The sequence below is a fragment of the Myotis lucifugus genome, unplaced genomic scaffold, assembly GCF_000147115.1.
Source record: "Myotis lucifugus unplaced genomic scaffold, Myoluc2.0 scaffold_90, whole genome shotgun sequence".
Taxonomy (NCBI): Eukaryota; Metazoa; Chordata; class Mammalia; order Chiroptera; family Vespertilionidae; genus Myotis; species Myotis lucifugus.
In genome coordinates, this window is record NW_005871138.1 from 1,213,230 (window position 1) to 1,227,876 (window position 14,647).

The window sequence follows — 14,647 nt, forward strand, 5'->3', positions numbered from 1 at the left end:
GGATTTCATAATGCTTTCAAATACCAATATGTTTGTTGAGTGACTATAATGCTCTTTGTGATGTTAGTCTATGTCCTGGATATGGGATATAGAAGGTTTTGCACAGCCTGAATTCTTAATTCATTCTCTATGAGTTCTATCAATATGTAAGTATGCTATTGGTCCTACTGAGCTGTCTTGGACTCCACAAGGAAAATGAATGATAGGCACCTAAACTCTCATCACTTCACTTCTTTTTAAAATTTAACTGCCTGCTTGTTTTGGACATCGATGGAATAGTTTTGAAATTGGAAGAGTTACCTTGTTGAAGTGATCTCCAATCACATGCCATATTCGGGACCACTGCAGGCGGATCCGATTCATGTTGTAGTACGATATCTCCACAATCTTCTGTAAGCTGAACATGCGGGGATGATGGGGGGAAGCCAACTCGTCCATGGACACGGCACATAGCCAACGGACAAAATCAACTACAGGCCAGACGCAACAACACATGCAAGGCCTCGTTAGTAATGGTCAGTCACAATATGAGGCGTCTGTAGTTGTCACAGAGGAGTCACATACATACCTATTGCATTTCCATCCAGTCTAGTAGATCCAGTAAAAATTCTAGGAAGGTAATTCCAGACATAATAAAATAAAAATTAGATTTGGAAGCCTAAGTTTCAATCTCAAACAATCTTAGAAGAGGGAGAAAGGAAACATTTCAGGTCTGGTATCTCCACTTTAAAATAAATGCTGAAGCATCAGAGGTACAGAACTGGTCAATGAATTGCCTTGAGAACAGAAATACCTACATTGACAGAGAAAGTGACACATCAAAAGGAGGGGGGGCCCTGACCGGTTTGGCTCAGTGGATAGAGCGTCGGCCTGGGGACTGAAGGGTCCCAGGTTCGATTCTGGTCAAGGGCATGTACTTTGGTTGAGGGCACATCCCCAGTAGGGGGTGTGCAAGAGGCAGCTGATCGATGTTTCTCTCTCATCGATGTTTCTAAATCTCTATTCCTCTCTGTAAAAAATCAATAAAATATATTTTAAAAAAAAGGAGGGAGGAAGAATTAAAACTTATTAGCATGTGATGTCACCACAGTGGGAGTGGTTGAGTGAGGACTTCCAAAACGCTGCTCTTCCATAACAGCAACAAAAAAACTGGCAAAAAATTACCAAAATCAACATTTTCAGAACTGAACTTTGGAATTACCAAAGGCTTATAAAAATGTTTATTCAAGAAAAATGGCTTAATCTTAGTATGAATTGTGAACATTATGGCATTTTTAACTTGACACAATTTGGTCACAAAGTTAAAGTTGCAATTTTTTTTAAAAGGTCATGATGCAATTCAAGGTCAAAATCGAAATGAATGTGAAGGCTATTGGCAGTTATGGATCATGCAACACTTCGAACAGTTCTTAGTTTGAGTGATCTGGAACTGACAACATTGACAACAGTCAAACATACTAGGAGTCATTCACCTAGTAAGTACATAGGGCAGCGATTTTCAACTGTTGTTCCCTAAGAATTTTTTAAAATATATTTTTATTGATTTCAAAGAGGAAGGGAGAGGAAGAGAGAAATAGAAGCATCAATGATGACAGGAAATCACTGATTGGCTGCCTCCTGCACTTCCCACACTGGGGACTGAGCCCGCAACCCAGGCATGTGCCCTTGACCGGAATCGAACCTGGGACCCTTCAGTCCACAGGCCAACGCTCTATGCACTGAGCCAAACCGGCCAGAGCTCTAAGAATTTTTAAAATATGAACTACCTGACTATTTAGTCAGGGGCACTGAGCTCTTTTTCCCTTAGATTGTCAAATAAAAATGCCAACAGCCAACACAACAAAAACCATCTGGTGTAAATGAATCAAAATATTTTATCTATATTTTTTTTGGCAGATCAGCAACAAATAGATTTTTTTGGTGTGCCACAGAACTTTAGTAATTGGTTTATATGTGCCGTAAGATGAACAAGGTTGAAAATTGCTGACACAGAGGATGCCAAGCCCCTGGGTGGTCCAGCTTCACTGGAGAGAAAAGTCATTACCTGTCTACAGCTACGACCACACTCTGGGAGCTGGTCTCCCCAACCGATTCCTGGAAACTGGCCATCTGTCTTTTATCCACTCCACCACTCACCAAATTACCTGAAACACAATGCGCAAAACCAACAGTGCTTCCAAACAGGCAAGTATGCAGCACACAGTATCAACATGCAGACAAAAGACACAAATGTGAATGGTTTGCAGGCAAAAATATCCTCAACTGATGATGGAATAAAATTAAACTTGGGTTTTGGGGTTTGGCTTTTAAAATGAATTCTTATACTTTCCTTTGTTTGTATTAATCATCTCTCTTTCTTCATAGTGTTTTACATTTTTATAGTATTAAATGCCTATTATTAAGGAAAACAAATATGAATTTATGGACACTAACCCAGAGCTTCTAGAATATGTAATGGCTTACACCTGCTGAATGTTCAGTATAATGTTCCAGGATTTCACTCCAGTCACCCTCACATGCACCCTAAGAAGTAGGTACTATTACAACCCCCCATTTTCATAGAGTCCATGCTTCTAACTGCTACACTGTACTATTCTAACCATTGTTTGTGGGACCTAGGAGCCTGCTCTCTGCAATCAGATGGCCTGGGTTTGAACTTGCCTCTGCCACTTGTCTGCAGGGTGGCTTTGTACCTCACTCTATCCTCTGTACCTCAACGTTCCTCACTTACAAACTGGGATAATAGTCCCAATCTCACTGAGAACTTAGAGTGTGGCCTGCATATCTGTTTGCCCTATTTACTATTATTATTGTGTAATATCACTGACAGGAGCCTCTCAATCCAACATATAGCCAGACATAATTCTATTTTCATAAGAATACCATTTTAAAAAGCCCCCCAAATGAACATGGAAGAGAGGTTGACTCCACCTTTTAAAATCTAGAGATACACATACCCACTCCTCTAATAGGAGGTACCAAAGCTGTAGCCTTTCTAAAGCAAGTGGCTTTTCCTCCCAGTATAGTTTTATGTACTAGTATGTAGAGAAAAGAATGCACCCTGATTTTGATAAAATTGCATTACTTGATAGTTTCATGACAAGACTGCTGAAGCAGCACTTGCATTAGTAAACATACTGTCAGCTGGCACAGAAGGAAGAGACGGTTTATGAGACAGTCCTGACGAGACAAAAAGTGTTTCATTCTGGTTAATTTGAGAGTCCGTGATGGCCAGCTGTGGGGCCTGGAGTCTTACCGAGACCAAGGCCCATGAACTCTTCTCCCACCAACGTGTGGCCCTTCAGGCTCCCCTCTCTTTCACGCCCAGACCCAGACAGGTAGCGGGTCTTCACACCGGTTCCTATGAGCTGAGCGAGCTCTAGTTGGCTGATACACTTCAAGATCTAATGAAAAGAAGGCATGAAGAAATGAGGTCCCATTTTATAGCCTAAATTAGTGTGATATTAAATTAGTCATTAAAGAGTCCTTTGAAACACACAGCTTTTCAGGTGAGAATAAAATCTGAGGGTGTTGGGGGGGGGTTCCCTAATCCCAGAATGTAGGTCTAAACAACAGATTTCACTTAAAAAACAACAACAAACTATTAAAAAGAGAAAGAGAAAATGAGCAAAATAAAAGCTGGTACAACGGAAGTTATGCCATATAAATGTTTATGCAAATTTAGTAAGTGCTCAAGACAGAAAAAAAGGTATTTGACTAGAGAAGGAGATTCCATCCACCATGCCACTCAATAAGTGCACCATCTATTCTGACTTAGCCACCCCACCTCCTTTCTACTCTACACAATTCACTAGCCTCCCTGCTGTTCCTTTAACTTGACATATCTAGTCCTACCCCAGGGCCTTTGCACTTGCTGTTTCTTATGCCTGGAACATGTTCATTATACTCTTCCCCTTGGCTCACTCCTTAGATTCTCAGCTTAGGCATGTGTTCTTAGAGACACCTCCTTTGACCACCCCAAGATCACACACCCTCCCCTGGTCACATACTTTCTAACATTATACCATATAATTATTTGTTTGTTCTCTGTCTTAAGTGCCAACAGGGCATTAACTCCGTCTTGTTCACTGCTGAATTCCCAGCACTTAAAAATAGTTGGCAACTATTACTTGGTTAACTGAATGAATGAACATGTGCCCTAGAATGGACATGCAGTGGGAGAAAAGAGTGTCTTCCAGCCCTGTGGGTGGTTCTGGTGCTTGAGATCGCATACCTACACCCAAGCCTCTCTCACCTGGAGCTTACCTAAAGAAACAAATGCGTTTCAGCTTCTCCTGGAGGGAAAGCTAGCCTCATGAAACTCACTGAAGGATGGTGCACACATCTCCAGATAAAGCCCTCCTAAGGAATTTTCATGGGAACTTCTGAATAAAGCTGAGTTTTGCTTTTCATACTGATCTTACAATCCAATCCCAGAGGACAGGGCTCCACTGTGCCACTGAGCACTGCTGAGTATCTTTACTTATAAACTGTCTTCCCCTTGACTGAGAAAGGTACTTAATTCTACCACAGAAAGCAATTCCCTGGTTGGTCCACACAGCATACTACTAAATTATTACTAGTAAACTATTAATGCCCCCACTCCCCCTTCCAGAAGCTGGGGATAGCTAGAATCTCAAATATGTGAATACTTGTGGCCAAAAATTTATTGGCTCTAACCTGATTTCTCAAGGTTTCTGACCATCAAATAGGTGGTTAATTCATTTTTAATATTTCCAGGTGCTGCAAATGCTTGGCAACCAGTAGAAACCCCACATGGATCATACCTCCCAGGTTAAAAAAATAATTGTAGGAGAGAAAGCAACTATTCATTAATTCACTAGGTATTAAGACACCTCAGAAGACAGGAAATTATTTTTTAATTAAATTTTTCTTTAAAGAGAGAGAGAGGAAGGGAGGGAGGGAGAGAAAGAGAAAGAGAGAAACATTAATTTGCTGTTCCACCTATCCATGCATTCATTAGTTACTTCTTGCACGTGTGCTGTCTGGGGATAGAGGATTGAACCCACAACCCTGGCACATCGGGATAATGCTCTAACCAACTGAGCTACCCGCCAGGGCAGGAAATTATTTCTTTAAAAAGGTACCCAACTTATAAAAAGCAAAACACCCATCCTCCATCTTTTCTAACATGAAATACTCCAGAGTTGTATAGAGAAAGGAAAGGATGGGTGAAAAGGGACAAAGGTCTGTGCCATGATGATCATAATAACTAACAATACAGTTCTAAGCCCTTTTGTGCATAGTAACTACTTTCATCCTTACAACAACACTGTGAAGGTTGTAGAGAGGAAGAAGGTGAGGCTTCAAGATGAAGTAACCACCATGCCCTACAGGCAGGCAGAGGTGGATGTCCAGATCAGACCCCAGCAGTCTGACTCCAGGCCGTTTCCCGTAACTACTCAATCCCTGGGTAGGGGAGGAGGCTAACAGCAATCCCCACCATAGTCCCCACCACTCAATATTCTCGTCTCTCTTCATAATACTTTTCTCTCAGGACAAAAAGTAACATGTGTACATGGTAGAGAAATATGAAAATAGCATTTAAGGGGGAAAAAAATAAATCACCTTTATAATTCTATCACTCAGATAGAATATTAACATTTTTAATTTAATTTTTTATATATATATTTATTGGTTTCAGAGAGGAAGAGACAGAAACATTAATGATGACAATTAATTGGCACAGAAGGAAGAGAAATCCAGATTGCCTCCTGCTTGCCTCCTACTGGGGATCGAGCCTGCAACCCAGGTATGTGCTCTGATCAGGAATCGAACTGTGATCTCCTGGTTCACAGATCAATGCTCAGCCACTGAGCCACACTGGCCGGGGGGGGAGGGGATGTTAACATTTTTTTGGTTAACCCTCACCCGAGGATATTTTTTCCACTGATTTTTAGAGAGAGTGGAAGAGAGGGGGAGAGACAGAGAGGAAAAACATCGATGTGAGAGTGACACATTGATTGGTTGCCTCCCGCATGTACCCCGACCTGTGCTGGGGATCGAGGCTGTATCCAAGGTGTGTGCCCTTGACCAGAATCAGAGGGCCAACACTCTTCCACTGAGCAAAACCGGCTAGGGCAGGATGTTAACATTTTTATTCTTTTAAGCCTCATTCTCTTTGTATGTTTGGCACAAGGGATGACGTCTCACAGTGTTTTATTATGACTTTTTGATATCCTCAGTATTAGTTTCTAATAACATCTTTATCTTTCTTCTCTAAAGTCTCTTTAATCCATAGGTCCCCCACTTCATCTACTATTTTTCTTGCAAGTTATTTGTTGAAGAACCTGGTCGTTTGCACTGAGGGTCTATCATATCCTAATCTGCAGACTGCATTCTCATTATCATCATTTACTGTGCTTCTCTGTCTCCTGTATTTCCTGTGACTGCAGTAGAGGCTCGAATTGATTTAGGTTTGAGTTTTGGGCAAATGTGACTGGTTGTGCATGTCTGGTTGTCTCTCCTTTCCGCAACATCATTTTAAATGGCTACGTAACAGTCAAAGAACTGGTGTACCACACTTTTTTTAAAAAGAGCAATCTCTCATTGTTGGAACATCTAGGCTGTTTCTACTCCAATCTTTTCCTTAGAACTAAAATTTCGATGACCTTACAAGCACATTTGTACACATAATTATGTGAGAATGTTGGGATATTGTTTAGTTAAATGAAAATGTGAACCCACTAGCAATTTCCCTAATGGCTCATTGTATATGTTGACTGTTTTTTAAAGCGGTAACTGGGAAATACATCAGGCTCCTAGCTTTGTCCTAAATCTACTCACTGACGGTGAGACCTCCCAGGAGGTAAGGACTTGGGGAAAGTGGCATTAATGTGGAGCAAAGCTGTCACAATAGCAGTGCACTATGTGAGGACACTGGCCACGGGGTGTAAGATCACCTCATGAGGTGGTGCATCTGAACAAAATCATTTCCCTCACCACAGCCCCAGAGACTGACCTTTAGATATATGAGGTATTTGTGGATAAGAGAAAACCCAGAGTTAAAGTTAGGCTCGACTTCAAGAAAACTGAAAGTGACCAAAGAGAAACTGACACTGAATAAAAGGAATGCGGTAGTCACCTTAACTAAAAAAAGGCAATTACCAGGCTTTCAGAGAGACACACACCTCGTGCCAGGAATTCCCAAGGTAGTTGCCGTCAGTGTGAGCCACTGTGATAAGCGTCTTTATGGTGTCAATGTTTTTCTGCTTCATTTCTGTGATGCTGGAGCTGGCTGTCAGCAGGGAGAAGCGAGCAAGAGCCTGAACATAGGCATCTCGTTCCAGCTGTAATGGAAGCCCAGGAGAGAACATTGAGATCCCACCCTGAGCATGACCGTCTTCACATCTACGGGGCTGGTGCACTGGGCTTCTCTGATACCTTCTGTACACACGACAGGCTTCAGGCACATTAACATGCCAGTTATTCCATGCTGGTGTCTTCCTACTATCAGAACATCCCACTGAGGCTCCCACACACCACATGCTTGAGAACTAGCCCTCTCCTTTTCAAATGACCTCACACTTATGTTCCTGTTCCATTCCCTTTGGAGGAAGAAGAGGAGGAATCTGCTGAATGCTAACATTATCCCTTAAATTCTAGGATCTGTAACAATCCTGTAAGGTAGGTCTATTTTTTTCAGGTTTACAAATGAGGAAATACAAGGTGTCTTAGAGAGAAGTTAGCTGGGCCAATGTCACATGGCTAGAGAAATAGCAGAGCGGGGTAGTGAAACCCAGACTGCCTGATGTCAAAGCCTATGGTCTTGGTACAAAAGAAAATGTTTAACTGTAAAATAAATGGGAACAGAAGATTGAGTTTTTAAAAATAAATGGATGCAAATTCTTACTTAGAAAATGAATGGGATTGACAATGTCCTCATTTCATAACAGTTTGAAAATTAAATTTTATTTGCTAGAATCTTCCAAGATTCAAAAAGTTTACAGACATATTCATTTCCTACTGAACTATTTGCTGCCCCCAGAGAAGACCGGGAAATGAGGGAATTATAATAAAAGCTGATTTTTAAGCACCAGGGAAGGCAAGTTAGGCAGACCAAATCCAATCAAGTAGCCTGAACTTTCAAAGAAAGTTTTTCAACCGTAAAACCTCTCAGAGAGTTTTAACCCAAACCTCCATTTCCCCTCCTAACGAGGCAGTTGTTAGCACAAATCTGTGGGCTGCTTCTCACTGGGCACAAGTAAGGAGTTTGCTGAGATTTTTTTGGCTAATTGGAAATGCCTGATAGTTTCTAGGTTTTGCCAAATCTAAAAGAACACAGCCTACCAGCATCTCTGGAGCTTTGCTAACTTACACCCACCTGCATTCCAAAGATGCAGGCGATCCGGATTGCACAGCGGATGCCCTCCAAACACAGGGAGGCCACTTCAGTGTCATCACAGTTCTGCAGTCCAATGCTGTAGGCTGCCAACAGCGGCGTCCACACCAGCTACCAAGGAAGGAAGGTTTCAATAATGTCTAGAATTTCAGTGGGAAGAGCACTTACAGGCCATACTGTTAGTTATGAGCACAGCCAGGATGCCAAATTCACTGCTATTTTTATTTCAATCTATTCCAGTTACAATATAAAACAGTTCCTCCTAAACTGTGGTCAAAGCTGTCACTATAGAGATGCCATATACTATATGTACAGGTCAAAAGAAAGGATGGTAACTATGTGGCTAGTGTGTCACCACTACGCCTACCTGTGCTCATGGAAGACATCACTAATCAATCAGATCCCACAGTGCAACAGGCAGCATTACCAATCAGAGGTTAGCGTGCAAAATAAAACCTATAGGAAACTTATCTCCTGTAACTTAGTTAATTAAAAAGAGTCCTAATTCAATTATTTAGACTTTACTTGTCCTCTAATTTTCTTGTGAACTCCCTGAAAAGAAAAGCTCACAAAAATCTAGAATTGATAAACTATGTAGCATTAGATCGTGTTTCTTTTTTATTTTTTTAAAAATTTTTTAAAAAAAATATATTTTATTGATTTTTTACAGAGAGGAAGGGAGAGGAATAGAGAGTTAGAAACATCGATGAGAGAGAAACATCGATCAGCTACCTCCTGCACACCCCCTACTGGGGATGTGCCCGCAACCAAGGTACATGCCCTTGACTGGACTCGAACCTGGGACCCTTCAGTCCGCAGGCCGTCGCTCTATCCACTGAGCCAAACCGGTCAGGGCTCTTTTATATTTTTAAAAAAATATATTTTATTGATTTTTTACAGAGAGGAAGAGAGAGGGTTAGAGAGTTAGAAACATCGATGGGAGAGAAACATCGATCAGGTGCCTCCTGCACACCTCCCACTGGGGATGTGCCTGCAACCAAGGTACATGCCCTTGACCGGAATCGAATATGCTGACGCTCTATCCACTGAGCCAAACCAGTTAGGGCGTGTTTCTTTTTTAGACATTTTAAAAATAGAGAGGCCTCAGGGTATGGTGTTTTACTTCCACCTACTTTCATCTGATAAACTAACCCTGAGGCCACTGAGATGAGCTATTACAATAAAACGATCTCTTTCGCCTGAATAATTACTAATTCATTAAATTCCACCAGCAACCCTGTATTTGTCCCCATTTTATAGATGATGAACAGAGAGAGGCTGAGTAACTGACCAAGGTCACAGAACTACAAAGTGGCAAAGGCTTGGGGTAGAGGGAAGTGGAGTAGAGTATAGTGGGGATACATGATGCTGGATGGAAACTTGATTGGGGTGGTGAACACTCAATACAGCGTACAGATGATGTGCTGTAGAACTGTGCACCTGAAACCTGTCTTTATTTTGTTAATCAGTGTCACCTCAATAAATTCAATTAAAAAACAACAACAACAAAAACTAAAGTAGCAAAGACAGGGCTCCAACCCAGACATTCTGACTGTAGAGCCTATGCTTTTGGCTGATGCTGGCACATCCCCAGCATCATCAAAGGGCTTCTTGAAAGGATTCACCTCAGTTACTGTGTAAAAAGCAATTCCCAGACTTGGCCTTTCCTCTCCTCAATCTCTTCATCATTATACACTCGCTGGTTAGCTTCCTGCTGGTTAACTCCAGAAATGGGGTTAGCCACGTCCTAACTTCTCAGGATACTCACTTTGAACATTGGCCGGACGTGGTCCAAGTGAGTGGCACTCGTAAACGGGGCTTTGGCGTGGCTCACAGCCTCCATCAGAGCTTTGGCTGTTTTAGCCATTTGTTCCATCTCCAAATTGTACAGCAGCCGTCGCTGCTTTTCACTAGCTACATCTACAGAGAAATAAGAGAATAAGAGCTAAGACTCACTGAGTGCTTGCTAAGTGCCAGGCACTGCTTCAAAAGATTTATAATGACTAATTCACAAATCCTCCCAACCACCCTGAGTCTGTTAGAAATACTGTCATCATACAACGAGGCACAGAGCGTTAAGTAACTTACCCAGGGTCACACAGCTAATAAGTAGCACAGCTGGGACTTGAGTGGCTCTGGAGCCTGCACTATAAACCACTACACTCTGCTGCCTCGCAAACAAAGACCTGGGTAGCTTCAAAACGGCCTTAACTAACAGGATTCTAATCAAGGTCGGCAAAATCACCACTGGTATTAAAGCAAAGTTTTAAGGAACATTTTTGGGGAGCAATTCAGATTATTTATTTTAAATTCTCTCTTGAATCTAATCAGAAGGATAGCAAGAAGATGGTGATATGAGAGAACCAACATAATCCTAATAATTAATTTAACCACATTTCTTATTCAGTTATCTATATATGCAAATTAACATTATCATCCATAAAATTAGCTTAATCATGCATTCTGATACACTTGAAAACTGTAGTGAATATAAAGTTTGCCATTAGACCTTACTCTGCTTAGTAGATTTGGTTGCGATCGTGTGCTCTTTTGTTTCTTTCATTGCAATTTTCTTGCCTTCTATCTCTTCATAGATGCTTGAGAGATATTCTTCTGGTAGATCTTTACTGTCATTGATGCCCCGATTCATTTTAATATACTGTTCTTTTGTCATTTTATTTTTTACCTATAATTTCAAAAAATTTCAAAAACCATTTAGAAAATATCCAATGGCCCAAATAAAGCTACTTATTTAGCTACCATAATATATGAATCATTAACATATTGTACCTGAGGGCTGTGCAAGTCTGTAGTTAGCATAATAATCGAATATGCTAGGACGTACGCAGTGTCAGCACTAGCAAAAAGTGTTTGCCTGGAAGAAAAGATTCCAGATGTCAGAACACGCATAGAGATGAGGCTGGGACGGTCCAGTGCTGATGGGGACATGCTTCACTGAAAGCAGGCTGACTGCTCCATGTGATGCCAAATGAGTAAAGAGTTTCATACTTTCATCATCACTGATTGATAATTAACGACCCAGAGTGTAGAGAAAGGTAGTTAAGAATATGTGTCAGCTTTGGATTTCTTTGAATAAAACAGTTTCAAGTCAGTTTTTTAAGAAGATCCCCAAGTATCCTCCAGAGAGTAGGTTGAGGCAAGCGAGGCACCCTCACTCCTGGGTGTCAACCCTGCAGTACTAGACCCTGAGAGTGAGGTCTCTTCTAGGGAGCACCCTTAGTGCCTCGCTTGCCTCATGCTGGTCCTCTTACTGTCAGCATGCACTTTGTGCTGGGCACTGGGTAGAAAGCTGACTAAAACTGCTGTCCAGTTATTAACAATTTACAGTTTACATTACCCACTGTAATATTTAACAGTAGAAATATTTGTGTGTTCTAAACATTATGCCGGTGATGTCTGACTGTTTTTGTCTTATGCAAGGAAAAAAGGACAAAAACTGTTAGATGCACAGTTTCATAATAGGTGAGGCTAAAGCTAGAAAAAACTGGTCTGCCCAACTGCTCCCAATAGGAAAAGGAGAAATTCTGAAGAACACACAAAAGGTCTGCATTCTAATGTGAACTTTAATTGGGCCACATATTTACTGATTAAGAGAAACAGACCAAGGTCTCCAGGTCCACACAGGAAATACAGGCATACCTCAGAGATATAATAGGTTTGGTTCCAGACCACCACAATCAAGTGAACATTGCAATAAAGCAAGTCACATGGTTTCCAAGTGCATATGAAAGTTATATTTACACTATAGTAATTTATTAAGTGTGCAATAGCATTATGTAAAAAAAATGTATATACCTTAATTAAAAATACTTCATTGCTAAAAATACTAGCCATCGTCTAAGTCTGCAGTGAGATATAATCTTTTTGCTAGATGTCAATGGCTGCTAACTGATCAGAATGGTTGTTGCTGATGGTTGGGGTGGCTGTGGCAATTTCTTAGCTAATTGTTTGGTGCAAGAGGCCTAGTTTAACAGCCTATCTCAACTTCTGACATGCCTTCCTCACTAAGTTCAATCATTTCTAGCTTTTGGTTTAATGTGAGAGATGTGAGACTCTCCTTTTCACATGAAAACTTAAGAGGCCACTGAAGGGTTATTAATCGGACTAATTTCAACATTGTTGTGTCTCAGGGAAGAGAGGCCTGAGGAGAGGGAGAGAGACGAGGGAACAGCCAGTTGGCAGAGCAGCCAGAACACACACATTTATTAAGTACACCATTTTATATGGGTGCAGTTTGTGCTTCCCCAAAACAACTGCAATAGTAACATCAAAGATCACTGATCACAGATTACAGTAACCAATATACTAATAATGAAAAGTTAGAAATACTGTAATTATCCAAATGTGACACAGAGACACAAGTGAGCAAATACTTTTGGGGTGCCTATACATTGAAGTAAATAACATCTAATTATGTCTTCACAGCAAGTTCTAGCATCCATTTAGTTAGAATGACCAGATGCTTCCTTTGCTGACCATGCCATCTCCAGGGGACAGCTTGCTGTACACTTGCAGGACTGGAACCAATTAATATGAAAACCAAGCTGATTAAAGAGACAAAACTGTTATCAACATGTTTCTACTGAACAATTCCACATCATTTTCACAGTATATCCAGACATTTTTACCCTAGTAACTTCATGTTCAGTGGAAAAAGCATGAGCTTTGATTGAGGCAAACCCATATCGAACCCTGGCTCTGATTATTTACTAGCTGATTACTTTTGGACAGGTTGCTCAATGTCCCAGAGTCTGTTTCCTCATCTGTAAAATGGGGATACCACTCCCAGACTTACCATGAATTAAATGTAATGCATGTAAAACTCATGGCCTGGCTGACACATAGCAGGTGTTTAATAAAGGTCAGTTCTCTTTTCAATTTCACTTTCTACAAAAAACATGAACTACCTATGAAAAACGGCCCTAATATGGAATCATGCACTTAGATGGGTTTTATTAGTTACAGAGCCATTTTTTGTAACCTGCTCATCAGTATGTAATTAAAGAAAAACTAAAATCCTGAGATCTATCCCATATATTAAATCAGGGAGTTATTTTTGATTAGGGAAGAGGTGACCAAGTGCTTCCTCTCAACCCATAGTACTCTCTTATCATAATTAATAGCGTGGGCTCTAGCTGGGATCTTGGGCAAGTTATTTAGCCTCTCAGGTCTCATCTCATTGTCTGTAAAAGGGGACATAAACAGTTGTTCTGAGGCCTTACACGAGATAATCCCTCAGTACAGTGTCTGGCACATGGTGAACAGAAATTTTAGTTGTTTGGCATAGACTTAGAAAGATTACACTCCACCCCCAACCAAACTAAGATTAGTGTTCTGATGTAGGCAAAAAGATGACGTACAAGGGATTTAAATATGATGCTCACCCCTGATTGCACTCTATGTATCTTGCGGCAAACTTCTCCATTAACCGATCAATCTTCTGGGCTTCCCCAGGTAGGCGGAAACCTTCTAGAAATGTCCGCAGGGCTGAGACAAACTCCTTTTCACAGAAGTCAAGTTGGTCCACATAGGCATACATCACCTCCTTGTTGAACCTCGTGCTGTCTCCCAGGAAATCACCTACTTGGGTCTGAAACACACGCATTCACTTACATCTAGAAGTTGTCAAATATGAATGTGCAACGAAAGACATTTCAAAGTGGGGAGGCAGAGTGCCCAGTTCAGGACACTCAAGACAAGATAAACTGCTAGAAGCTAGGTGATTCCCTGAACTGTCCGCCCACCCAACAATTCCAGGTCAGTCTGTCCTGCCACAAAAGAGGAGAAGGAAGCACATGAGACTTAAAAAGGGAGAAATGATGGGGGGCACTAGGGAGGGAGGTTAGTGGCAGATAATATAGTTTCTAGCAGTGAAGGCATACTTCTAGCTCTGATACTGTGCCACCAAATACACAACCACCTGTCAGGAGGTTAGTTTATTCCCTTCAAAGAGCTTTTTGCATCACTGGCCAAAGGGAAGAGTAGGGCTGCTATAAGCAGGCGTGTGGACAATAGCCACTGCACTCAGGGTCAGACAATCTCTATGTTAAAACCTGGTATGGTCTTAGTGTCACTTGATAGAACCCACTTGCAAGTGCTCAACTCCCAGTCTTACAGAATCAAGACGCTCCTCCTGGTGCAGGAATTGGGCAATCTCTTCAACTGATGTTCCCAGCATGCTCTGCTCCTGAAGAAACTGGATCCCTCTCTTGGGTTTCTTGTTGAACCTGTTTTAAGAAGAGATGGGACACGGATTGCTCATTT

General features: G+C 41.3%; 1 protein-coding gene across 9 annotated transcripts in view; it reads right to left on the minus strand.

Moving 5' to 3' along the window:
• Positions 1-14,647, minus strand: part of ARFGEF2 (ADP ribosylation factor guanine nucleotide exchange factor 2) — a 72,014-nt gene that overhangs the window by 24,937 nt on the left and 32,430 nt on the right. For all 9 annotated transcript variants that reach the window (XR_002829901.1, XR_002829902.1, XM_023756160.1 and 6 more), the window contains 11 exons: positions 14,499-14,610; positions 13,768-13,973; positions 11,153-11,237; positions 10,877-11,048; positions 10,131-10,282; positions 8,345-8,473; positions 7,152-7,310; positions 3,257-3,404; positions 2,045-2,144; positions 569-609; positions 301-470 (listed from right to left, as the gene is read on the minus strand). Coding sequence is in view for 7 of the 9 variants with exons in the window: in XM_023756160.1 (XP_023611928.1) it covers positions 301-470; positions 569-609; positions 2,045-2,144; positions 3,257-3,404; positions 7,152-7,310; positions 8,345-8,473; positions 10,131-10,282; positions 10,877-11,048; positions 11,153-11,237; positions 13,768-13,973; positions 14,499-14,610 (1,474 nt within the window). In the remaining 2 variants the exon portion in view is untranslated. The remainder of the gene's footprint in view (positions 1-300; positions 471-568; positions 610-2,044; positions 2,145-3,256; positions 3,405-7,151; positions 7,311-8,344; positions 8,474-10,130; positions 10,283-10,876; positions 11,049-11,152; positions 11,238-13,767; positions 13,974-14,498; positions 14,611-14,647) is intronic.